The sequence below is a fragment of the Trichechus manatus genome, unplaced genomic scaffold (assembly GCF_000243295.1).
Source record: "Trichechus manatus latirostris isolate Lorelei unplaced genomic scaffold, TriManLat1.0 scaffold00017, whole genome shotgun sequence".
Lineage (NCBI taxonomy): Eukaryota > Metazoa > Chordata > Mammalia > Sirenia > Trichechidae > Trichechus > Trichechus manatus.
Window position 1 is genome coordinate 18,458,074 of NW_004443953.1, and position 27,856 is coordinate 18,485,929.

A 27,856-nucleotide genomic window follows, 5' to 3' on the forward strand; every position below is an offset into this window, starting at 1 on the left:
TCTGTGAAATGGGGATGCAGGTGTGCTAGCCCAAGGTAGGTCCTGATTAAGCATGTCTCATGCCTTTGCTAGTATTTCTCAAATTAATTTGGCCCCAACCTGGTTGAGGGAATCTTGATGTTTCCCCTGACTCCCGCCCATGGGGAGGGAATCCTACACAAATCCACATAGTACAAAGACAGACTCTGGACCTAGTTTATATTAGGAAGGTTTTTATAACTAGAGATCTGATAATCAATTGAATTTTAAACAACACTTGAGAGCTTCCACGCAGCACAAGGAAACTTGAACACTCATTGCCGTCGGGTCGATTCCGACTCATAGCGACCCTAAAGGACAGAGTAGAACTGCCCCATAGGGTTTCCAAGGAGTGGCTGGTGGATTTGAACTGCTGACCTTTTGGTTAGCAGCTGAGCTCTTAACCACTGTCACCAGGGTTCCAACACAAGAACCCACCCCCCCCGGCAAAAAAAAGAAACCATTGCTGTCAAGTAGATTCTGACCTGTAGTGACCCTATAGAACAGAGTAGAACTGCCCCACTGAGCTTCCAAGGAGCACCTGGTGGATTTGAACTGCCGACCTTTTGGTTAGCAGCCATAGCACTTAACTACTGAGCCACTAGGGTTTCCTGACACAAGGAACAGCCCCCTTTAGTATTTGTAGGACAAGCCTGTGGTCACAGCTCAGAGTGCACAGGGCCTCTGGTTGAGTCTATACAGGCACTAGTAGGATTTAAAACACCTGGAGCTAAACTTTTGCGATCAGTGTGTATTACTTTTTTATCATTAAAAAAATCAGATGATAACATAAATTTTAAAAGAAAAAGCACCTGTAATCTATGCAGATTAGGTGTACTTTGGATTATGGGTCAACCCTGGGTAGGGAGAGCTGCAGGAGTAAACACAAAGGTTACCTCCAGGAATGGGTGCTGGGGCCCTCCTAGCAGAAGGCAGTCTAGTGTAGATATCTTGCAGAGAGGTCAAGTCCTTCCTCTGCTTGAAACAGTCCAGGGGCTCCTGCAGGTACACAGGGTAGATACTGGCTTGGCCTCCAAGGTTCTGTGTGAACTGATCCCTCACCCCTCCTGTCTCCCTACCCCTCCTGTGTAAACTGGTCTATCACCTCTCCTCTCTCCCTATCCCTCTGGTGAAATAAACATAAAAGATATAACTTTTGTAAGTAAACTCCTGGCTATGATAATGCACAAAGGCGGTCACAAGAGCCACCTTTGTTCCTCTTTGGTCAAGTTCTTAACCCTTATAGAGCTCTGGATTCTCAGAAGGCTGAGTTTAGCCTAATCAGGACTTCCACGGGACCCACACTCTCCCTAAGAACTGCCCTGTGAATGGAGGGGACTCAGGTACGTACCCCAAAACATTTCCAATTCCTAAGCACTTTTTCTCTCAGATGAGAAGCCGGCTTGCCCAGGAGCGCAGTGTGAAGCTGGACACTTTCCAGCATGTAGAAGAGCTACAAAGTCAGCTTAATGATGCTGAGCAATCATCTGTCCAGATGAGCTCACCAGGCGGTAAGGATACTCCTCCTCTGTCTGGAAAAATCTCTCAGTCTCCAGGGTCTGAATTGAAGGAGAGTCTCAGTTACACAACCGATGATTAGTGAGTGGGTGCCTAATAATGTTTGTTGAATGAATGAATCACTTTAATTCTGATATGCAGTCAGAACTTTCTACTTTAGTTCACTTTGGAGTACTGACATCCTATACTAAAAAGTTTCAATATTAAAAACTGGTCCCAGGAGTGTACTTAAAGAACATCAGGGACTTCACTGATTTTGAAGCATCTTAATGCCTTGGGACATCAATGACCACATTTCTCAGACGTTATTCATAAAGTACGTTATGATTCTTGACTGCTGGGGGCTTAAGGAGTCCTATGAAAATGGCAATCAAAATAGCCCTGTGGACACTGCAGCCAGCAGGCAGCACAGAACAAAGGCCAGACCCCAGAACGTCTCTAAACTAGCTTGCTCCTTGTGCTACTTTCCTAGGGCAGCCATAACAAAATAACACAAAGCAGGTAGCTTTAAACAATGGAAATTTATTGTCTGCAGTTCTGGAGGCTGAATCCAAGATCAGAGTGTCAGCCATGTTGATTCCTTCTGATGCCTTAAGGGAGAATCTGGTAGCTCCAAGAGTTGCTTGGTTTGCAGCTGCAGTGTCACATGGCATCCTTCCTGTCTCCCTATCTTCTTCCTTTTTATAAGGACACAATCATGTAGGAGTAGGACTTACCCTCCTCCAGTATGACCTCAAGTTAACCTAACAGATAACATCTATCTTCAAAGGCCCCATTTCCAAACAAGGTCATGTTCACAGGTACAGGGGCTAGGACTTCAACGTATCTTTTTGGGAGACACAATTCAATCCATAACAATCCCTGTAAGATGAGGGCTAAATAAATTTTAAGTTCTATTCTAGATTTGACTCTTGGGAATAAACCAAGAGTATCAGTAACCATGTCCCTGGGTGGTGCAAACAGTTAACATGCTTGGCTGATAATCGAAAGGCTGGTGGGTTAAGTCCACCCAGAGGCAACTTGGAAGAAAGGCCTGGTGATCTACTTCCAAAAACCAGACACTGGAAGCCCTTGAAGCACAGTTCTACTCTGACACACATGGGGTGGCCGTAAGTCAGAATTGACTCAATGACAGCTAGGCTTTTTTTGGTTTATCAGTAATCATAATTGGCCTATTATTAAGCTCAGCCAATCCTCTTCTTTCTGGTTCTGAGCACAGCCTGCTGATTGAGTGTTTGGGCTTCAGAATCAGCCAGTTAGGGTTCAAGTCCTGGCTCTGCCACTACTAACTGTGTGCCCCATAGAGTTTCTAAGGCAGAACTCTTTATGGAAGCAGACTGCCATATCTTTCTCCTGCAGGGCGGCTGGTGGGTTCAAACCACTGACTTTCTGATTAACAGCCAAGTGCTTAAACCACTGCACCACCAGGGCTCCTTGTGTGACCTTAGACGGGTTAATTAGTCTCTGTAAAATGAGAATACCCACTTCAAAGGTTTGTTCTGAGGATTAAATGAAATAATGCATATCTGGCACTTAGTAGGAGCCCTGGTGGCACCGTGGTTAAGCACTTGGCAGCTAAGAGAAGGATCAGCGGTTCAAACCCACCAGCCGCTACATGGGAGAAAGATGTAGCAGTCTGCTTATGTAAAGATTACAGCCTAAGAAACCCCATGCGGCAGTTCTACTCTGACCTACAGGGTCACTGAGTCAGAATCGACTTGAAGGCAAGGGGCTGGCACTTACTGTAGTGGTACTCAGTAACTGTGCAAATGTTGGTTATTTTATTTTCATACACGTTTAGTCCTTTAGCTATGTTTCCTCTTGGCTATTCGCCCGTGTGTATGAACTGAGAAAACACAGCTTTTCAGAAGCAGACAAATTCAAAGATCAAGTTGCTTGGGGTTTACTAAGGGCCATCGTCCCTGCCCCTGTGCCTGCTGCCTGGGCCCTGACAGGTGGTGCTGGCATCTCCCACCCTGGCTGCCTCTCCACTGGCTGTTACTCCGGCCCCAGCTCAAAGACAGAGCAACAAGAGTCCTTAAGGTCCTACTTTGGCCACTGGTGCTGAGCAGTTGTGTGCCTCACACTGTCATCTCTTCATTTCCTGGAATTTTTCTTTTCCCTTTCCCTTCTGCCTCCAGCCAAGCCAAGAATGTTTTTAATCCTTTTCTGAGTCCTAATATGTCCTCACTGTCATCCATGTCCTCCAACACCTGCATATTTATGGAGAAGAACCAGAGTGGGGCCTGAGGGAGGGAGCAGCCCCTAATTCCCAGGTGTGGGGCTGTGGCAGGAATGAAAGAAAGGCCTCTTTCCCAGGCAGCAGGCGTAGCAGTTATTCTGAGGCCCCAGCCCTGGCCTGTCCCTCTGCAATGAGAGGAGAGGGCTTGCTGAGCATTTCCTACTTGTAAGATTCACTAGAAGGGAGACACTGGGTCATATCTGTCTTTTTAGTATCCAGCACGCTGAAGGGACAGCCAGATAGCACCCATGCTGTTAGCACTTAAAAGGCTGAAGTCAGCCATTCCCACTCCTTCCTCAGCTGTTGTCCCAGCTGGAAGCTTGAAGTGACCCAGGACTTTCCTTTTGGCAGCAGCAATAGCAGCATCATCCCAACTTCCCACATCAGAAGTGGAGGCAGAGTTAAAGGACTAGTTCCCTTTACTTGGCATTAACACGAATTCCCCTAGGATCCTGAGATTCCAGAGAAACTACTATTTGTTCTAGAGTAGTTATCCTCAAAATGCTCAGGGAAAACATGAAATCTATTGTCTCACAAAACTATAAAATATTCAGAAGTGAACTGGTTTAAGGTAGCTTGATCAAGGTTCAAACTATTTCATGAGGACTGGTTTCTCTCTCTCCATCTTTGGCTCCAAGAATGCTGGGGGCATAAAGGGGAAGCAAGATGGCTGCCACTTCTGTAGCTTCCATTCTGTCTGTTCAAGCTCAGCATGGTAGTAGAGTGTGTAGATGGGAAGAGTTAAAAGGAATTGGGCTCCGACTGGACTAACTTAGGTCATGTGCCTCATTTTGAACAAATCACTGATGCCAGAGACGAAGATGACTTGTTGACTTAGGCCCAGCTAAGGTGCTTGTCCCTGGGGCTGAGGGTGGTTTCTCATCTTCTCTGCAGCAACTATTTTAAATCATCCACATGTCTTCAAATCTTCATATACTGCCTCTCCCCCGCCGCACAGCACTTCACCTCCCACTTTACAGAGAAATTAAAAACCACACCGCTAGAATTCCCTCTTCTGCTTGTCCCCAGGATACCTATGAGTGTGTAGAGAGGAAGCAGATAAATAATTCAAGGACTATAAAACACTGCTGAAAGAGACTAAAGAAGACTTAAATAAATGGAAAGATGCTCCATGTTTATGGATTGGAAGACTTAATATTGTTAAGATGTTGACAATACTCAAAGTGATCTATAGATTCAATGCAATCTTGATCAAAATTCCAACAGCCTTCTTTATAGAAAAAGAAAAACCAATCCTCAACTTTATATGGAATGGTAAGAGGCCCTGGATAGCTAAACCAATGTTGAAAGAGAAGAACAAAGTAAGAGGACTCACAATTCCTGATTTTAAAACATACCGTACAGCTACACTAATGGAAACAACCTGGTACCGGTATAACAATAAACACGTGACCAATGGAATAGAATTGAGAGTCCAGAAATAAAGCCACACATCTATGGTCAACTGATTTTTGACAAGGGTGCTAAGTCCATTCGATGGGGAAAGAAGAGTCTCTTTAATAAATGGTTCTGGGAAAACTGAATTTCCACATGCAAAAAAATGAAACAGGACCCATGCCTCACACCATATACACAAAAACAAATTCAAAATGGATTAAGGACCTAACTGTATAAACTAAAACCATAAAATTCTTAGAAGAAAAAGCAGGGGCAACAATGTCAGGCCTACCTTTCAACAATATATAAATTATATTAGATAATCTAATAACAAAAGCACAAACAGCAAAAGACAAAATAAATAAATGGGACCTCATAAAAATTAAAAACTTTTGTTCATCAAAAGACTTTAAAAAAGTGAAAACACAAGCTACCGACTAGGAGAATATCTTCAGAAACTATATATCCAACAAGAATCTAATAACCAAAATATATATAAAACTTCGACAACACCAAAAAGACAGATAACCCAATCATAAAATAGGCAAAGGATCTGAGTAGACATTTCACCAAAGAGGACTTTCCAATGGCCACCAAACACATGAAAAAATGCTCAGTGTCATCGGCCATCAGAGAGGTGTAAATCAAAACCACAATGAGACAAGATTAAGAAAAAACAAACAGAAAATAACAAATGCTGGTGAGGATGTGGGGAAATTGGAACTCATCCATTGCTGGTGGGAATGCAAAATGGTACAGCTGGTTGTGGGAAACAGTGTGGCGGTTCCTCAAAAAACTAAAAATAGAACTACCTTATGACTTAGCAATTCCACTCCTAGGTATACCCCAAAGACTTGAAAGCAGAGTCTCAAAAAGAGACTTGTACACCAATGTTCACTGCAGCACTATTCACAATAGCCAAAAAGGTGGAAACAACCCAAGTGTCCATCAACTGATGACTGGATAAACAAAATGTGGCACACACATACAATGGAATACTAGTCAGCCAGTAGGAGAAATGGAGTCTTGATATATGGTACAGTATGGATGAAGCTTGAAGACATTATGCTGAGCGAAACAAGCCAATCACAAAAGGACAAATGTTGTATGACCTCGCTTATATAAAAAGACAGGAAAAGGCAACTATTCAGAGACCAAAGTTTATTAGCGGTTACCAGGGGCAGGAGGAAGGGGGAAAGGTAGGGATTAATGGTGATGGAAAAATCACATTGATTAAAGATATTGCACAACAAATTATTGTAATTGCTGTCAATAAGTTGCACATTTGTAAAAAGTACTGGCAAAAGTTGTGTGATAGATATATTTACAACAATTAAAAAAAAAAAAGAGTAGCTGCTGAGGCTGCTTATGTACAACAAAACACCTCATGGGATTTGGTTCCTTGGTTTGAAGGTTTAGGGTCATGGTTTCATGGGATATCCCAGTTAATTGTCCTAATAACGTATTTAGCACTTCTGTTCTACCTCCTAGTTCATTGTGTAGTGCCTAGGGTCTTAAAGGCTTACAAGCGGCCATCCAAGAGACAACAAAAATTCACCTGGAGCAACAGAGGAAGGAAGAGAGTCAGAAACAGGAGGAGGATAGGGAATGTGTGGCTAATTGCCTCCATGAACAACTGCCTCCTTTGCCATGAGACCAGAAGAACTGGATGGTACCCGGCTCCAATTATTGAATATTTTGATCAAAGATTCCATAGAAGAATCCTGATCAATGGACAGAGCTGGAGAAAAATGTAGAACAAAATTCTAACTCACAAAAAAACAAAAACAAAAAAACAGACTTACTGATCTGATGGAGACTGGAGCAACCCTGAGAGTATGGCCCCCAGACACCCTTTTAACTCAGTACTGAAGTCACTCCTGAGGTTCACTCTTCAGCCAAAGATTAGACAGGCCCATAAAACAATAATACATATAGCTCAACCATGTATACAAAACTAAATGGGCACACCAGTCCGGGAGCAAGGACAAGAAGTCAGGAGGGGATAGGAAAGCTGGACGAATGGAAATGGGGAACCCAAAGTCAAGAAGAGGAGAGTGTTGACACATTGCTGACTTAGTTAACTAATGTCACAAAACAATGTGTGTATTGTTTAATGAGAAACTAATTTGCTCTGTAAACCACCTAAAACACAATTAAAAGAAAAGAATCCTCAAATTCTCACGGACTCTAGACTTTCTGGAACCAGGGAGGGTGAATGAACCCCTGAAACTATTGCCCTAAAATAATCTTTAAACCTTAAACCAAAAATATCCCCGAAGTCATCTTAAAACCATAGTTTAGCTTAACTAGTAAAAAGGCCTGCCTTGAGCATTATGCTCTTTTAAGATCTAAAAAACAAAGCCAAACGCATTGCCATCAAGTGATTCCGACTCATAGTGACCCTATAGGACAGGACCCATAGGGTTTCCAAAGAGCGCCTGGTGGATTTGAACTGCTGACCTTTTGGTTAGCAGCCATAGCTCTTAACCACTACACCACCAGGGTTTCCAAGAATATATATATAAGAACTATCTAGATGGGATCAAACTGACAACAGCAACTCCAAAAATTAGATTGGAACCTTAGGGGGGTGGTGAGTTTATCTTATGAAGGAGGAACAACAGAAAAGGAAGGTGAGAATGGTTGCACAACTCGAAGAATGTAATCAATGTCACTAAATTGTACATGTAGACAGAAATTGTTGAATTGGTGTATGTTTTGCTGTGTACATTTTCAACAACCACCACAAAATAAATAAAATAAAAAAATTCAAGGCCCCTGAGAAGGTAAGAGCAAATGGGATCCAACATGGAGATTGGTCCTGGGAGGGGCACCTTCTCCATTTTAACATGAGGGAGGGAGAAGCAACTGACTACAGTTGTAGCTATCTTTTCTCCTTTTATTTCCATGACACTGGTCCTTAATGGTTTTCTTCTTCCTTCTCTGGCTGCTTCGGCTAAGTTTCCTTTTCCAGTTCCTCGTTTTCTATCCAACCTCTATATGTTGGAGTCCTTCAGAGGTCTGGCCTCTTCTCCGCTCACCTTTCATTGTTTCGGGACAATTGCATATGTTCCTGCAGCTTTGTTATTTGCCAAGTCTACATCTGCAGTCTGACACTCTTCTCTGAGCTCTAGGCCCATAGATCCAATGCCTCCCTGAATCTGCATTCCTGTGTCTGATTCACAAGCTCAGTAAGTCAAAACTGAACCTGTCTTCCCCTCTTCCTCCCATACTGACTTCTGGGAAAGGTGGGGGTAGGGGGTTGCTGTCTCAGCAAATGGTATTACCAACTATCCAGTTGCTTGAGGCAGAAATCTAGAGCTGTTCCTCACCCTGCAAATCCAGGTAATTACAAAGTCCTAGTAATTTGAATGGAGCTCTGCTGGTGCAGTGGTTAAGAGTTTGGCTGCTAACCAAAAGGTCAGCAGCAGTTGAAATCCACCAGCTGCTCCTTGGAATCCCTATAGGGCAGTTGCACTCTGTCCTACAGGGTCACTAGGAGTCTGAATTGACTTGGCAGCACACAACTTTTTTTTGGAGGTTTAGCAAGTCCGTTATTTTTTTTTCAATTTCTTTTTCTTGTACTACATCCAAGAAAAAAGTTATATTTCAAAAAAGTCAGATACTATGATCTCATTTTTATAATTTTTAAAATTTTATTGTGCTCTAGGGTGAACGTTTACAGCTAGTTTCTCATTCAAAAATTTATATACATAGTTTTGTGACACAGGCTGCAATCCCCACAATATGACAGCACTCTCCCCCTTTCTACTCCAGATTCCCCATTTCCAGTTTTCCTGCCTCTTCCTTCCTTCTTGGCTTGCAGGAGATGAACAACATTAATTTGAATATCTATGTCTACTTCTACTCACCACTGTCCAAGTCACCCACCACCTCTTTTTCACTTGGTCACTGATCCTCAGACAAGAGACTCCTTCTAGGTTTTGACATCTTCACTCAAAATTGATGACACTGGATTAGATGCCCATTTTAAGCCCTAAAATGTTATAAGTTAAATACGGACCTATACATTGCAACCAGACTTATATAACATTATTAACATTGTAGGACTTGGTATCTCGGGCTCACTACTCCCTAAATTCTGCTTCCACAACATCCAGATACTCCCAGCAACACTTTTTACAGACTAATCTTACAGGCAGTAAAATAACAAGAGGAACTCAAAGACCAAAGACTGTAAGTAATGATAAATTTGATAATATGTAGGAAACAATGAAAAATTTTAAATCTGAACTTATGGTTTTAGGATCACTTCAAAGTTACATTAGAACAGTTATATATCAGTATCTTTTCTAGGTGCTTTGTGTCTGAATAATAAAATTCTGATGTTGAAATAAACCTGATAGCATCAATTACAAGTCAATTACATGGGTGTGGAAGTTAGCACCAACACCTTGCTGTGTTCTATCTCTAAACTTTTTTTTTTTTTTAAACCATCTACCTACTATAATCAATTAACAGCATCAAATCCTTTATCTGAGTTCCCTGGCAGTACAGAAATTGTTTCAGAAGTCATTTTAAAACACGTGAGCAATCTACCCTCCGTGGAAATTCTTGGGATACAGATTAGGTTTAGGTATAGCACATATTTGAGGAATTATTTTTTTAATATTTGAGCTTTTAGCTTATGCAAAACAATCTTTACATTCTCTTCCACTGTTTCTGTATACTACTTTAATATGTTAAACGCTTTGCTCTGGTATATTTCAGAATCCCCTCTGGTGATGCTTACATGTCTAATCAACACATTTAAGAATTCCTGCCCTCTTACTTTGAAAAACATTAGGAGGAAAAGATTTAATCATTCCTCCAGAGACAACTATGTCATTCTAAGGCCTCTCTCAAAGGTGCGATTCTGGAGCTGATGGTCTGGTTATTGGGCCAGAAGTATGTTGCAATATTTCTAAACACTCAGTTAAGAGACTACACACAGAGAGAGAAGAAATAGGTTAGGAACACACCCAAATGAGATCCTTGACCAATGGAGGGCCACATTATTAATGCCTACCATTTGCTTGACTCACCAATCACTACGTAGTCATCTTTCCCCAAAACATGAAATTCTAGTATGTATCTATTTCGGTTTCTGCATAAGCCTTTTCCCAAAAGGAAACAAAGTTCAGTACGCATGTATGGGACCACAGGGCTTTTACAATTCACTCAATCTCCATTTCACCCCACCCCCACCCCCAGAGCTCCCCAAAGTACAATAAATACTCCAACCAATCAGGGAGGGGAGGAAGGGGAGGCAGGACTAGTGATCACAACTCTTGTGGTTGAGAAGGCTACTAAATAGCTAAGTGTATTAATAGAGCTCCACTGTATTTTTGAGATTTAAAAGGCTGATGGTCTAAGGCTAATTGTTAGCCATGACCTTGTTAAATAAGTGAACCCTATGAAGGTGGACCCACTGGCTTCGGTACAATATTAAGACCCCAAGCAAAAAAGCCTTAGGGCCAGGAAAGGCACAATATTAGTTGCAGCCTCTTCAAACCTATCTAAGGTCTGACCTCTTAAGCAAGGCCTATGAAACAAGTCAAATACTAGTTGAAGAGGAATTTATACATGGCGGGAATGTAAGACTACAAATGATTTTCTAAAAAAAAGTAGCATTGCACTAACATGAATTACAAAATATCAACGAATGTTTAGATTACCCCCAAATATGGGGTAATTTTTTTTTCTTCCTTAGCTGGAAATGGCTTTCCATTCATTGATTTATTCTTGACCATTTTCTTTAAGAGCAGTGGGAAAATATGTACAAGACAACATGCTACATGGTCTAACCCACATGGAGCCAATAACCTTAGCTTATTAGTAACAATGATTTTTATAATGCTGTAACAATTATTCTTCATCTTCTTAAAAAGCACCATTATCTGCTCAATATTATATTACAGGTACCTACTAAACACAAATAGATTGATGATGTTTTCCTACCCAATGTGGCAAAAAAATATTCAACTTGCAGCTTTTCAAGTTCAATCTGCTCCATCTAGAATCCCATTCAGACCTGACTGGTAATCATATCTCCTTCTCCCAAGTTTTATTTCTGTAAGCATTTGAATAAAAATTACTCTAAACACCATTAAGCCTTTTATCTAATTTTTCTTATCAGAAACTATGAAGATAATGTAGGACTGAGATGATTATATCTTGAATGTCCCAGGCCAAGTAGGGTTTAGCCCTAGATTTGAAAACATAAGTTGATTTGTATTCCTACTAATAATTTTTTGCCTCTCAACTAGCAGCATCTCAATATGGATTCTAGAGTTACTAAGAGGTAGAGAGCAATTGCTGCATCTCATACTCCATACCACAGAAAAAGAAGCATGATGCTTAATAGGCCTTTTCGGATTTTGAAGGTAACATATTTCATATTTGAGTGGGCTACTTCAACCCAGTTATAGAATCACCCATAAGATTACCAGATTTGAGTGGGGACAAGAGCGAGAGAAGGCTCTGTTGCAAGTTCAGATTATAGTACAAGCTTGTCTACCATGTAGCCTTTATAATCCAGCAGATCCAATGAGTCTCAAAGTGTCATGGCATAAAGGGATACTGTATTGAGCCTCTGTCAAACACCAGTAGGAGAATCACAATGGAGACCTCTAGGACTTTTGGAGCAAATCTGTGCCTTCTTCTGCAGATAACTATTCTGCTTTTGATATACAGCTTCTGGCTTACTAATGTGCCTTGGCTTGCTAGTGAACACCTAACCATGGATATCAGGTGACATGTGGCCTGAACTTCCTATCATGATTTGGGTGTTGTGGGACCCACCTAGTCATAAACTTGGGCATGTACAGCAGGAATTCATCATCAAATGGAAATGGTATACAAGAGACTTAAGCTTGGGTAGGTCTAGAAGGTACAAGTAGGTTACACAAACAGGTGGCTCAGACTCTAACATCAACTCCTATTTTGTTGCCTCCTCTCTCTCAGTCCATGAGGTGTTCCTAACAAGCTGGCCAAGTTTTAAAAAACTCAAGTGGACAGCTGCAGCACTACAGCTCCACTCAAGGGTGTCCCTGAAGTACAGTATGAAAGAAAATCCTCTCTGGACATAACTTCAAGCTCTGGACATGTGGTTGCCCACCATGTCTGAACTGATAGATGGTCAGTACAGATCTACACTAATTCATGAGCAGTTGCTAAGGGTTTGGCTGAATTCTCAGGGACTTAGAAGAAACAAAATGGAAAGGTTGGTGACAAGAAGTCTAGGAAGAGGTACATGGATGGACCTCTCAGAATGGGCAGTCTATATTTTGTCCCATGTGTATGCCCATCAGAGGGCAGCCACAGCAGAGGAGCCTCTTTATTAATGAGGTGGACGAAATAATGTACTCTGTGGGTGTCTGTCAGCCTCATTCCCAGCCACCCCAGAGCTTGCTCAGTGGGCCCCTGAATAATGTGGCCATAGTGGCAGGGATAGAGGTTATGCATGGGTTCAACACTGACTTCCTCTTACCAAGGCTGATATGGCTAACACTACTGCCAAATGCCTAATCTGAGAAGAGCCAAGACCAATACTGAGCACAAAATATGGCACCAATCCCTTGGCAAGGGGTTGAACAACCATCCACTTGGTAGCAGGTTGATTATATTGGAACTTTTCCATCATAGAGGAAGCAGATTCATCTTTATTGGGACTGACATATTCTGGATAGGGATGGCTTTCCCTGCCTTTGCTTCTGCCAGCACCATCTGATCCACAGGCTCACAGAATGCCTTGTCCACCATCATGAGGGCATTCCTCCTAATGCTGATTCTAAGTAAGCAATCAATTTCACAACAAAGAAAGTGCTGTAGTGAGCTCCTGCCCATGATATTAACATACCCCAATATACTGCACGGTCCCTGCCTGAGGCGAGCAGAGCAGGGGGGAACAGGCTGCTGCAGATGGGTACCCAGAACCCCTCCCCCTGCCACGCAGGGTAGATGTGGACCCACAGAGCTAGTGAGAGACAGATCCCTTAAGTCCCGTTCTCCTATCGGGATAACCTTATGGAACCATGGGGGTACGTGCAGTCAGATGTTGCCCAAACGCATGTTAAGCAATGCATACCTGTATATTCATACTGCATGTACCAACACAGAAATTAAGGATTTGTTATAGATACATACACTAACTTGTAAAGATATCCAAGAAGTAGTGAGTGAAAAAAAAGTTGTAAGATGCCGTTAAAAATCAGTATATACCTTCTAAAGGTACCCATGTATGTAAACTGTTGGGGGGAAAACGACTAAAAAAAATTTTAACACGAAACCAATAACATGATTACCTCTGGGGATGCTCAAAGTAGTATACATTATAATGTTCTAAGAAAAAAAAAAAAATCTAAGACAATTTATGTTATTAAATGATTAAAACTTAAGACTTGAAAACAAAAACCCTATCTTGAACTTTTCCATTTGGCAAAGATGGAGTAAAAGGGACTGGATTTACCTTGAAACTAAAAAACTGGAGAAAATATGAAGCAATGGCTTTCAATACATTGAATATCAGTTAGCAAAGGGACGTGATCCCTGAAAGACTAAACTATTGATCCAGTTTACTGTCTTGTGTTTCCAGGCCAAATGCAGGGAGAACCCAGGCAGACTCCAGTGGACTTCCTGAGTTAAGACAGAGATAAAGTTTATGGAGACTGAGGCAGCTAGAGTCCCAGGGGAAGAGTACCAAGAAGAGACAGCCAGAGAGAGACAACTCCAGAGGATGCCCCTCAAGTATTCAGCAATGGACTGATCAGCATATACATATGAGGAAACTCTCCAAGGCTGGGGAAAGGTTTAGAAGAAACAGTACCTAGAGGCCACACAGGCCAAAAATAGTCTGTTCCCCTAAACCCAAACTAGAAAACCACATAATCCAAGGGGTACTGCAGTTCTCAGAAGGGACTTGACTCAATAGTGGAGAACAGTTAACCCTAGCCTAAACAGCCTTAGCTCTGCTCTCACATACCAAAGCTTTAAGGCAAGACCCAAAGGGACCAAACTGTTTTCAAGTTTCAACTATAACCCAGAGCACAGCTAATGAGTATTTATAGAAATACAAAAATATCTGGCACTCAACAAGATAGATTTATGTCTGGCATCCAATAGATTATCAGGTATACCAAAAACAGGAAAATATGACCCAGGAGGAGAAAAATCACCCAGCAGAATCTAACACAGGCATTAGAATTAGCAGATGTGGACATTAAAGTTATTACTCCATGATCCAAAATTTGAGAAAAAAACTGAAAATGTAAAGACATGACCAAAGATACTTCTAAAAATGAAAACTACATGAGATGAAAAACACACTGGATGAAACTAACAATAGATCAGACATATTAGAAAATATTAGCGACATTAAAGACAGTAATAGAAACTATCTGAAACAAAGACTTAAAAAAAAGTGTCAACAAACTCCAAACACAAGAAATGAAGAATAAAACACCACAGGCACATGATAACCAATCTTGCTCAAAACCAGTGATAAAGAGAAAAATCTTAAAAACAGCCAAAAGAAAGACATGTAGAAGGAACAAAGATAAAGATAACAGATTTCTTATAGGACACAATGCAAGTAAGACAGCGCATCAACATCTTTAAGGTACTGAGAGCAAAAAATGCCAACCTAGAATTTTATAATCAGCAAAAATAATCTTTCAAAAACCAGACAGACCCCTGGACACTCTGTTAACCCAGAACTAAAACCATTCCCAAGTCCACTCTTCAAAGATTAGACTTGACTATAAAACAAAGCACTCATGAAGACTGTGCTTCCTAGTTCAATCAGATACACGAGACCAAATGTGCAGCTCCCCATCCAGAGGCAGGATGAGAAGGCAGGGACAGAAGTTGTAGAATGGACACAAGAAACTTGGGGTGGAAAGGGGGAGTGTGCTGTCACTTTGTAGGGATTACAACTAATGTCACATAACAATATGTGTATAAATTTTTGTATGAAAAATTAACTTGAGTTGGAACCTTTCACCTAAAGCACAATAAAAAAAGAAACACAAAACTTGAAAGAATTCATCAATAGTAGACTTACACTAAAAATACTTTTTATTAAATCATTTTAAAAACTTACTTTGAACCCTATTCTTATCAAAATAATTTGTTTCTAGCTACATTTTAGGGAGTCTTCACAAAAAAGTTTTATATGAAACCAAAAATTCATGATTTCTAAGGTCAAATAAAGGAACCCTGGTGGTGCAATGGTTAAGTGTTCTGTTGGTAACCAAAAGGCTAGCAGTTTGCACCCACTTAGCAGCTCCGTGAGAGAAAGACCTGGCAATCTGCTTGTGTAAAGATTACAGCCTAGAAAACCCTACAGGGCAACCCTGCCGCATAGGGTCACTGTAAGTCAGAATGGACTTGAAGGCACCCAACAACAACTAAGATTTAAAGCTTATGGAGGAGTACTCACTATATTTTTCTTCTCAGTCCAAGTCCTATGATTTAATAAAGAATGTAATTTTGCCTATAACATAGGCCAAGAGAACCAGGTTTCACATGCCAGTATGTAGCTGGATACCAGATATTTATGCCAAGTACTCAAAAAAGCAACACAGTTTTACTTTACACATGGTCTGGACTAAAGAGGCAGAAAATCACAAATAAGTTTTCAAATATATAAATATGCGTATATATAAACAAAAAATACATCCTCATTAACTCCTAACTAGAAAAAACAGAGCACAAGTAGGTGGTTTCTATTGTCTTGTGCAAGATAAATTTGTATGTCACTTTCATAAGCATACAACTATCATTTTTAAGCTTCTGTTCCCCACAGATGAATATATACCTCAGTTAATACCTGTTAATGCAGGGGACCAATAAAGAGTGAGTAGACAACCTTTCCCCAGACAGACCAATAAACTAAACCCACAGTGTTAGATTTCATAATCAAAATGCAAAAATACATTTCAGTTAATAAAATAAATCAGATTAGGTCAATAAACATGTAGATTTATTTTAAATCATTTTGGTACATGATACAGATTGGTTTTCAGTTTGGAGTGAACTAAAATAGAATCTTCTAAATACAGCAGTGTCTGCCTGTGCAACAAACATCCATAGGTAAAATAAGGTATTTGACAGAGTACATCTGCAAGAACAAATCAGATGAAAAATCTGAAAAGGTTTCTACATACCTTCTGGATTAAAAAAAAAAACCCAAAAAATTATTAATGGCTCACGATATTAAATTGTTAAAGGAAAGGGGAAAATGGGTCTGAAATGGCTGTATGAGTTGTGCTGCAAGAGCTCTTCTGTAGATCTGCAAAATCTAACTTCATATGATTTTGTTGGAGTGGTGCCCAAAATTCCAGATAAGAGGCTTCAAATCAAGCTACATCTTCATAAAATTTTGCTGTATGTGTTAACACTGATGTATGGTGAAGTATTCCTATCTGAGTAAATGATAATTATACCATTGTAGCTGATTTTTTTGCCACTTTGGAGGGAATGGAAATTCTGTAAATTTTCAAAAGAATCTTGTATCAACTAACAGCCATGGGATCTGGAAAATTTTCTGAGGTACCTGGAATATTACTAAGGGAAACCCAAAAACGTAACCTAAACTAACCTACTTTTTCCCCCAAATCCTTTCAAGCCAGAGATTTTAAACAATTAAGGCACTTGAAAATATTAAGTGTATGTACAAATGTGCAAGTAAAATAAACTTCAGCTGTACCAGCAAGTTAACAAAGAAACAGTAAATCTTCGTTTTAACAACTTTTAATATAACTAGCTAAATGCAAGTTTTGGTTTTTGAAATGGACCAAAGTGATTTACCATTTCCTACCATAAAATATTGAAAACCAAGTGCTAAACTCACCCACTATAGGCTAAAAGAAACTAAAATGAAAAACTGTAACGACCTAGAAAAACCAAAGGCCTACTTTAAACTAATGTAATTCTCTGAACTAATCCAACGAGTCAAAAAGAGAGGACAGTAACCCTTTTAATTTGTTCTAAAATTGAGAAAGAAAAAAAAAAAAAAAAAAAAACCCAAAACTAGCACTTCCTAAGAAAACTACAGAAGTATGTATGTTCACTACACTACAGGAATTGCAACACCACTAAGCATGGGAAGGACAGAAGAAAAAGAGAAAGTTCTTTCTATTCAGCTAGGGCAATCATACAGTAATCTGATCGACCAAAAATCCTTAGATTTTCTGAAATTACACTGGTCACATGTCATCTGAAAAAACTAAAATGATCATCTCATTTAGTAAATGATTCTAAAACATCTTATTTCCTTTTTGACTCATGAAAGAAGTTCCTTTTCAAGTAAGCCTGGTGGAAATCCTTCTGAAGTACAACAGTGTTAGGATACATTTTTGAAGTATAAAGGAAAAATTAAACCAATTTTATCTCTAATTATACTTTAACAGCCATTTAAAAAAAAGTTGGAGGTTTAATATGTGAATGCTTTCAACTTTGTATAACATCGTTTAGCTTAAGTTACTCAGCTCTGAAATAAAGTAGGTGCGTTTTCAAATACCAGCAGTATGGTATCTAAAAGGTTTCCTACTGCTCGCATCAACAGTTACATCGTCAGAGCAACCTTTACTTTCCTTAACGTGAAAGAACAAACCGCAAACGTTTAAGTTACAGTCTACCTTTCGGTCTGTCTTTTAAGGCACTGTTCTTTATTTTCTCAATGATATAAGGTGCTGTACAAGTATGAATAACCTGCTATACATTAATGGTTTATATCTTTTCCATTCATTTCTTTAAATCTGGAATGTAATTCCCTGTGTGGCATCCTATTTCTAATGTAGAAAAAATAACTTACCAAGCACGAAATTTTACTCTAAGGATACAGTTTAGTACTACTGAATTTATAAGTTTATTCCCCTTTTGAAATGATAGCCAAAACTCCACCTGACTGATGCTCATTTGGCACATTCTTCTCAATTCTGGTCACTGAACTACATCCTTAGGGAGGATGAAAATAACGCAGCTTTCCACCCTTAAAATGACTAAATTTAAACTGCTGAGAGAGCCATGAGGTTGTCTGTGCAGGACAATGTTTTCTATCACTTGCAAAAAGTTACATTTGGCATGTCAAGAAAAGAGAAAATAATTCCACAGCAGTAGCTGTTTAAAATAAGACAGCCACAAGGATTCATGCAGAATACTTTAAATATTCCTGTTGAGCAAAAAGATAGAACTGATTTTTCTTCAAGAACCACGCTCGAAAATATCCTATATGCATCCTTTGGAAACTTAAAAATCCTTGAACAGCGTCTTTCACGTGGGACATCTTGAAAGATATTATTTTGGTTTCTGTGAATTACACGAATGAACCGGCAGTCTGTGTCAATTTGATGTGTTTTACAGAGTATGGTAGTTTCGTTCTTTAGATTTGCAGAATTTATAGAGGAAGAAAATTACAGCCTGTACACCCAAGACAAGGACGATTCCTCCAATGAAACTGGCTGCGTCAAAGGTAGACTTTCGCCCAGGTCGTGATGTTGGAGTCAAAGTGGTATTTGGCGTAACTGTTAGATAAGACAGAACAAATAACAATCCTGAATAAGTCTCCTGATTCTCTAGCATCACAGTTTCAAGACTCACCTAAGTTTCTATTTTGCCTTACAATAAAGTTTATAAAGTATTTCTCCAAAGTCCACTCTTAACAGCTAAAATGTATCCTTAAGTATGGAAGACAACCACTTATTAACTTCATTCTTCATCTTGTCCAAGAATTTTAAAATGGTCAATGCTGCTATACTATTTTAAATACGAAAATGACAGAAAAGATTCTCCTGGTATATAAATTACATCCTAAGACTATGTCAGCCATGTTTAGATTTTACAGTAATTTCTTCAGGTGATATATTTTTAACTAATTGCTGCTTCTTAATTCATTAATTTATTATTAATATCACATAGCCTAAATGAGCATACACACACACAAAAAAAAAAACCACAGCTGTCGTTGAGGTGATTCCAACTCACGGCTACCCCATGTGTCAGAGAACTGTGCTCCATAAGGTTTTCAAAGCTATGACGTTTCAGAAGCAGATTGCTAGGCCTTTCTTCAGAGGCACCTCTGATGGATTTGAACCAGCAACCTTTCAGTTAATAGCCGAGCACTTAACTGTTTGCACCACCCAGAGGGTGCGAATGGGCGCATAAAGGCATATTAATTATTAAAACATTAGCTATTAATAGTATCAAAATTAGGAACTCTGGTGGCACACCGGTTAAACGCTCAGCTGCTACCCAAAAGGTCTTCCGTTTGCACCCACCAGCTGCTCTATAGGAGAAAAGACTGGCGATCTGTTCCTGTAAAGATTATAGCCCAGGAAACTCTATGGGGCAGTAGTAATCTGTCATAGGGTTGCTACGACAGTATCAAAATATTCCTTAATAGAAAAAGACTAAATATTAATATTTGTGTAGAACATTCATATGGTTTTTGAGTTTTACTAAATACCCAAAAAACCAAAAACCAAACTCGTTGCCGTCAAGTTGATTCCAACTCATAGCAACCCTACAGGACAGAGTAGAACTATCCCGTTGAGTTTCCAACGAGTGGCTGGTGGAGTCAAACTGCTGAACTTTTGGTTAGCAGCTGTAGCACTTAACCACTACGCAGCCAGGGTTTCCATAAGGTAAATAGGTAAATAAAAATTCTGTCACAATTTTCAAGTTAACAAAAATAATCTAAGTACCTGCAATTTAAAACTTCAACAAGCAAAAGAATTTGTCATATAAGGCATCTTAAAGAGTACACTGTCAAAACATTTTACATTATGAGAAATTATTACCAAGCAATAAGGAAAAAGAGCGTGGTAATTTGAATTCCTTTTGAGGGCGTAAAACATCTCAAAAGGAAACAAAAAAATTAGATTGAGAGCATTTTAGTAAAAAAGCAATTTCATATTTAAAAAGATTTTTATTTTTTCTTCAAGAGAATATCAAATAAACACTGGCTCTGATGGCTGTAAGTTGGCCAGCTTTAAAACTAATTCCAACTGTTTTGCATTCCCTCCTGTAACGAACACAGTGGCTTCACTGAAGTTGAAAGAACGAAGCCAAAAGAATCACAAAGAGCAGGTAAAGACTCATCAGCATCAAGACATCAGTATATTTTAAACATGGATGGGGAAAGGGTTCCTAACCTATGTACCCTGGAAGTTCTGCAGCATAATCTAAAGAGGATTCAGCTGACAATAGCGCAAACCAAAGTTAATTTTCACATGCATTTTCAAGAGTTATAAAGGAACATAAGAAATATAGGAAACACGGTGAGGTGCACCTCTGGTAATGAGCTTGGTTTTTTAGACTGTTCTCAGAAAAAAAGGATGGATATTTTATCTTCACTCAAGTCACCATGGTCTAACAGAGCACACACCTGTCTATAATGTTAATCAGCATTTACCTTTTTAAGTTATAACAAATTAGTTTCATCTACAAGTTCTACAGAAAGAATTCTGAATAAATATGATTACTTAATTCTAATGGGTCATGCCAAATGTGAGTACACATTAAAACACCAGAAGAGGACTCTCAGCAAACCTATCGTTACTGTTCTAACAGCCTACTATCTTGGTCCCCTAAACCTAAGATATGAATTTTACGCCACAGACATTCACGAATAAAACTGGAAAATGCCGTTAGAAATAATAAAAGGCAACACTGTTAGTTTAAGAAACCTCAATTACCTGATGTAGGAACTGTGGTGGAAGCTGTAGTAGAGGAAGGCACAGTTGTGGTTTTAGCTGAAATGCAAACAAAATGTATTAAAAACCTTAACTTTCTAACTTCCTAAGTACCTAGCATCTATCTTTCAAAAATAATACTACCAGCTTCAACATGATTTCAGTTTTTTAGAGAATGAAGGTCAAATTTCAGTTAATGGTTCACTAACATAGCTACATGTCCAACAATACTAGTATTTAAATGTATTTTAAAGCATTAAAAAAAAAAAAACCAAACTCACTGCCGTCGAGTCAATTCCAACTCATAGCAACCCTATGGGACAGAGTAGAACTGCCCCCACAGTTTCCAAGGTGCACCTGGTGGATTCGAACTGCCAACCTCTTGGTTAGCAGTGGTAGCACTTAACCACTACGCCACCAGGGTTTCCTTTTAAAGCAGTCACAAAATTGTGTCTGTTAAGATCTATATATACATATATGTGTAAAATCTATGTATACATCCGGATACAGTTTACAAAAACATACAGAGAAGTCCAAGAATTAGTATTTCAGAGAGGGAACTACAGCCTCTTTATAGATAAATTTTGTTTCTAAGAGAAAAAAAAGAAAAAGAAACAATTTAAAAAGTCTTACTAAGAAATGAATGCAACGCAGTATTTCTTCTATGAGTATCAAGGTTTATCTCATCTTTGAGAATTACAGGCGATTTTAATTTTCTTTATGCTTCTGTACTTTCCAAGATTTTCACAAGCCCCATAAAAAGTAAAGTTTGTAGAACGAATGTACAAAACTAAAGTAAATCTGCTCAGATTCACTGAATGTAAATGCTGGGTCATTGTCACAAACCAGACATATTGTGGTCCAAAACTCAAATAAGTCTTTACTAACTCTTACAGTTCTAACAACCTTTAAGTAATTACTAAGACATTATCCATCAAGAGGGTGCAATTCTGAGGAGGAGGAGGAGAAGAGCCAATCATCCTGGATTACCTGTAGAACTGGTTGGCGATGGAGTGGCAGTGGGCACTATTAAAAAAAAACAAAAAAAAGACCAGTATAAATTTTAATTGTTTAAAATACCACAATCTATAGCACTATTTTCCAACCTGCAGACATCTGAGTACGACTTTCAACATTTTTACAATATTTAAGTACTACCTATGGAAGAGACTTGACAGTTACCCCACCTGATATCATTCTCCCCTTCTTTAGAAATACAAGGGCCAATCTTTAGTGATACCCCTCTTCCCCCAGGAAGCTATTTCTTAGCCTACCTTGCTATGTGCCACATAGAGGTGATCATATAGCACCTATACATTTCACATGCCTGGATAACCTTGTTCTGGCCTTGCTTGGTTATGGAGTCTGGGAAGTCTAGGAAACATCCTTAAAGTGGATACAGACCTCTCTTCCTCTTCTTCTCCCACTGGCAGAAAAATCAAGTGATGGCTGCACTCTAGTCCACAATTCCTTCACATGAAAGTGAAGTAAATCTGCCTATTGTTTAAGCCATCACATAATTTGGAATTTTAGGTCCCTCACAACTGAAACTAAAAGAAGCCCTGATGGCTTGCAATTGTTAAGCTCTGGGCTGTTAACCAAAACGTCTGCCGTTCGAACCCACTAGCTGTTCTCACTAGTGTTGAGAAAAGATCTGGCAATCTGCCCAAAACCCTATGGGGCAGTTCTACTCTGTCCTATAGGGCTGCTTTGAGTCAGAACTGACTCGACAGCACACAACAATGGAAACTAATAGATACATTATCATGTAAGTAACACTAGTTACTCAATTTTTCCTTAAATCGATGTGTTTAAATTTTTTACTTAATCTTCTCTCTAAGCAATATCATGATCATAGGTCTATTTTAGTGGTTAGTTTTTTCTAAAACAACTACTAAAAATGCTAACCATGTTAAAACAAACAACTAAAATGTTCATTCATGTACCACCTAATATTACGCACACTACATAGGGTAAAACTGATCTAAAACTACTGTAAATCCTAAGTTACAGTGTTCAAGTTGGTGTGGAGGGGTGGGGAAACTCCCACCAAAATTAGCTACACGTACTACAGACACACTCCAGAAAGATCTTCTGCTCTATTCAAGTACTATCCATGCACCAAATTAGCAGTTTGACTTTCCTATCAATTTATAATCTCATTAGAAAAATCATTTGTTTCATCTAGAAATTTTAACTATTTCCTGGACAAGAAGTAAAGGTTAAAGAGTAACTTACTTCCTCAAATTAAACAACAGGAAATGGATAAACACAGAGAAGGTTCATTTAACCACAGCACGAACTATGCTAGAGACTAGCTATGACAATCACCAGCACCAGCCTCCATAATCAAGCAAGGCCAGAATGAGGTTATCCAGGCCTGTAAAATGCAAACAGAGGGAATATAAACTACAGTAAATTCCTGGAAAACCTATTTAAAAAAAAAAAAAAAGTAGGGGAGGAGGCATTTGCACTTACAGCATTCCACAGTATGGCTAAACCATTCAAATCATGCTTCAAAACATTATCCTTTTATCAATCAAAAGGAAGAGCTCTATTCTGCTATACATATCCAAATTTCTAACAGGAACTAGAATTATGGAAATACTTCAAATAAAACGTTGAAATAAGGCATCCTGAAGCAAGAATCTTCCTCACCTCTCTGTAGCCACCTTCCCCAGCAGCAAATGTGAAAACTTACCAGAACAGAGTTCTGTGTTGTTCACTGCATGGCAATCACTAGCTGTTGAATTATGTGAACAGTGGCTCTTTTTTGCTATTAAAAAAAAGTAGACAAACAGCACCAATCACTTATATTATCTGTGATTTTACTACTAGGCTCTAGAATAGCTTCTAAAAAAATTATACCCAAGCATAAACAATTTAGAAGACCAACAAATACTGTTATTCTCCTTTTCTCATTGCCTAAGTGATATTAGAAGAGAGCTCCCCAAATTTTATCCTTTATCCACATAAATATACTGAACAAATAAATTTGAAACCCATCTCAAAACTGTGATGTGGCTACTATGTAGTCCAGGAAAGCTGCCAGAACCCATAGGAGGGGACTGCGTTAGTAAGGCGAAGCAGTCAGGATGTAGGAAAGGCTTAACAAGCAGGGAAGGTTCTGACAGGACAGCAGCAGTAAGACCTCTGTTCCAGATGTCACTGCTTTAGTCTTCTACACTTTCTAAAATAGCTTTCCTGGGTAAATAGACTTAGAGCAAGAGTAAGAGGAAAGCCTTCCTCAACCTCCAGAATCTGCCAGCTCCTATATACTGCCACACATGTGGGTGGGGGGTGCAGGGGCTTAAATTCTATTTTATGGCCTAAAACAAATGTGACTCTTACACAACAAAAAAGTTAATTTAACCAAAAATTGAGCTAATACCTTAATTCTGAAAGAGCTTTTTGAACTTTATAATGTAGTTATACAATTTCAAGAACCGAAATTCTTCGCTCAAGAATAATAAAACTTAACATGTGGTTTTGGACTTTTTCTTTAGTAAGAAAAAAAACTGAATATATTGCTTTGCTGATAAAAAAATGCAACCATCTTACATTAAATCAAGAAAACAGATACTAAACATACTGTACCGTCAAGGTTCTAACAAAAATCTTATGGGCATTTCAACATATTTCATCTAGCTCTTAATCCCTCAATTACATGTACGTATAGGTAACTTATACTTTAAAACTTAACATAAGCACAAATAAAGAGTCAACTCTCTCCTCACTTTCTTCTTCCCCAATTATCTAAGCATCCAACAAAGTTTCATGAAGTCTCTTCTAATTTTATAGATGACCCTGCAGGACATTTATAGTTCAATGTCTCAAACAACCCAGAGGGTTTGTCTGGGTCTTCCTTAAGATCCCCAGAGGAAAATTCCACAACTTTCTTTCATAGTTAATTCCAGTGTACTGGTACTCTTCATCCTTCCAAAGATCTAAAATATCTTCCTTTAAAACCAACTGAGCCTTAATTATCAAATCTAAGGAATTAAAAAAGGGGGGAAGGGAGGCAGGAAGACATTTTACAAGATAAGGGGTGTCGGTGTTAACCAACTGTTAAATTAAAAGAAAGTATTTGATTTGCAAAGTAAACAGTGCAAATTAAAACAAACCCAAAGCCTCTTACCTTCTTTACATTCTATCCAAAAGCAGGAAGTATTAGCACAGGATACACAGTCATGGTGGCTTTCACAGGTTTCTGGGAGGGAAAAATGTATGAAATCAGCAAACTAACTGGTATCTCATTTCGAGTTTGTTCTACTTAATTTTTTTACACGTAGTATTATATACAAGAATCACTAATTCAGAAAAATAGTAAAATTTTATAAACACTAGCTTACTAAGAAATTCCAATCATCATAAACTAGAAATAAATGAACTGAACAAAAAACAAAACACCATCAAGCTAATGGATATCTATCAAAACAAGCCTTTTTCACAGGGCAGCTATCTGAAACATATCCAGACAGTGTTTCTTGAGGCATTTTAAAGCATCCTTACTTAAAAGAAAAAAGAAAAAAAAACTGGGGAAAAGGCATTTTCCCCTATTTTACAAGACCAACACTAAAACAAAGAAAACCCAAACTCCATTGTGGCGAGTGGATTCCGACTCACAGCGACCCTATATGACAGAGTAGAACTGCCCCATAGGTTTTTCAAGGAGGAGCTGGTGGATTCCCATCGCTGACCTTTTGGTTAGCAGCTGATCGATTAACCAGACCAACACTATACATACAGAAACCACTGCTCTACAACATCAGATGAGACACTGAAATTTTTAATACTAAAAAGGTAACAGGTTGAATCCAAGCTCTGATGATGCCCATTATGAAAAGAGTTAACGTTCTAGACGCTTTCAATTCATAAAAGCTTCACTCTTCACAGGCTCCTCCTCTACAACTGGAGAATAAGAGACAATATCTGGAGGGGGCCACATCCACGTAGAACATATAACTTAAGTTAGCAAGATCCTTACCAATAGTAGGTTAAGCCAAACGGTCCAGAAATAAGGCCTAATTAGATTTCAAAGTCTGAACAAATTATTGGAATCCAGAAATGGGCTCTGTCTCTATCTTCCTAGAATCTAGATGCTCTGGACAAATATTCCCATTTGCTTTCCCCCTGCTTAAAAAACTTCTGAGGCACTGCCTTTGAATTTTTTATTATTAGCATTTATTAGAGGCTGGGACACGTATGATACCTTTGAGGGTATCACAAAAGTAGAAATAAGACATAGTTCTTCACATGTTTTCATGCAGATGACAAATGCTAGCTTTTTAAAATCTTTTGTGCCCGATGATGAATGTCTGAGTAACGTAATGAGTGTGATTTACAACAAACTACCTTTCAGATTACAGTTCATCCAACTACAATTTTCAAAAACATAAAACATCTCTTTTACATGCATTTCAAATACACAAAGGCAATTAACTTGATACTTCAACTTTCTCTTAAAAAATACACACTACAATTTTGGGAGGAAACCGCCAAATAAACAGAAGACAAAAAATATTCGGCTCTATCATCTTAAAAAGTGTTAAAATTCCCAGTATCGTACTGCAATTTACTTTCCTCAGTTTTAAGTTTTACCATTACATCTGCCTAAATCTAATAAATGATATTAAATTATATATTAAGTATATATCTTATTACATTAACATTTAAAAAATACCAGAACTAGGTAAGACACTGTGGAACAGCATGACCAGCATGAAAATAAGGTGAAATCCTCACACTTGAGCAATTCTTCGGTCAAAAAGCCAAGTTACTCCTCACCCAGTATTACTAACTAGAACAGTCACATTAGATTGCAAATTTAAACGTCTAACGTTTCTTCATTTTACTACCTCAAATGTCTCCTCCCCCCCTTTTTTTGGTTTCAAGACATAGATCAATTTTTTGTAATTATCTGTATGCCTTAACCAATCCGTAATCGACTGAAGAACTTTACATGGCGTGTTTTACGAAATCGACAGCCTTAGGTGCAAACCCCAGCTCCATCACCTACTAAACAAACGTTCCTAAGAGAGTTGCTTTACCTCCGATTTCATCTACCTCCTAGGTTTCACCACTTTTCTTCCTTTGCATGTAACATGGAGCCCAAAGTTTCCATTCATTAAACACTCAAATCTCAGATATATCTCATACCAATCCGCTAAATCAATATAATTAATCTCAAACACGACTTATTTTTTCAGACCCAAGCCTGAGTTGAGACACGAGCGAATACTACCGTCCTTCAGTTTTTCTTTCCCTCTTTTCGCCAACTTCCGGAGAAGCCGCCCTCGGGAGAGAAAACCAGAGTGGATAAACGACTAATGCCAAGGAAAAGGAGTTAGATCTCGCCTCCAACTTTCGAGGCGCGGTGCCGCCAACGCGGAAAGCAGCCACGTCCCTTCTTCCGATATTAAGGTGGGCCTGGGATTACGATGCACTTTGAAAAAGCACCTCGGAGTGAAACACTTTGAGGGTCGGAAACAGCACAGCGGCCACCGGCGCTCTCCCGCCCCCTTCCCACCCTGGTGCTCCGTACTAACCCCGGCCACCCGGCGACCGGCCCCATTCTGGCCTCGGGGCGGGCCGCCATGTTGCCAGAGTCGCCGCCGCGCCCAGAGCGCGGCCCGTCTTGGCCCCGGCTCCGCGCGCACCAAGGGAACAGAGGGCCGCTGGGCAAGCGCCGCAAGCCCGTTGGGCCGGGGCCCACCTGGTGTTGCAGTGGTGTTCGGCGCGGGAGTCGTCGAGTTCGTTGGGGTTATCTTGGTGGGCTCTGAAGTCACGTTATAGGGCAGGGTAGTGTTCGGACTCGCCGACAGCACACAGCGCGCAGCCAGGCAGGTGGCGACGCAAAGAAGCGGGAAGGAGAGCCCCGACATCGCGTCCTCAGCAGTGGAGCTCCGACAACAGCTGCGGCACACAACAGTCTGTCAGTCCTTCCGTCCCCTACGGCGCAGCCTCGAGGACTTCGCTCCCC

At 39.5% G+C, this 27,856-nt stretch overlaps 3 protein-coding genes across 3 annotated transcripts in view; 1 reads left to right on the plus strand and 2 right to left on the minus strand.

Moving 5' to 3' along the window:
* Positions 1–14,980, plus strand: part of LOC101350950 (coiled-coil domain-containing protein 162-like) — a 58,095-nt gene extending 43,115 nt beyond the window's left edge. The window contains 4 exon segments of the mRNA XM_012554406.2: positions 1,409–1,530; positions 9,250–9,376; positions 11,101–11,148; positions 11,150–14,980. Coding sequence (XP_012409860.1) covers positions 1,409–1,530; positions 9,250–9,376; positions 11,101–11,148; positions 11,150–11,224 — 372 coding nt within the window. The 3' untranslated portion in view covers positions 11,225–14,980.
* A 1,161-nt stretch (positions 14,981–16,141) lies between these two features.
* CD164 (CD164 molecule) lies at positions 16,142–27,836 on the minus strand. Its single transcript, XM_012554431.2, has 6 exons — positions 27,590–27,836; positions 25,013–25,084; positions 23,576–23,650; positions 21,865–21,900; positions 20,878–20,934; positions 16,142–18,705 (listed from the first exon to the last, which is right to left on the minus strand). The coding sequence occupies exons 1-6, from the start codon at positions 27,756–27,758 to the stop codon at positions 18,539–18,541; spliced, it is 576 nt and encodes a 191-aa protein (XP_012409885.1). The 5' UTR covers positions 27,759–27,836; the 3' UTR covers positions 16,142–18,538.
* Positions 25,013–27,856, minus strand: part of PPIL6 (peptidylprolyl isomerase like 6) — a 57,893-nt gene continuing 55,049 nt past the window's right edge. The window contains exon 8 of the mRNA XM_023727640.1: positions 25,013–25,084. Within this exon, the coding sequence (XP_023583408.1) occupies positions 25,075–25,084 (10 nt within the window). The 3' untranslated portion in view covers positions 25,013–25,074. The remainder of the gene's footprint in view (positions 25,085–27,856) is intronic.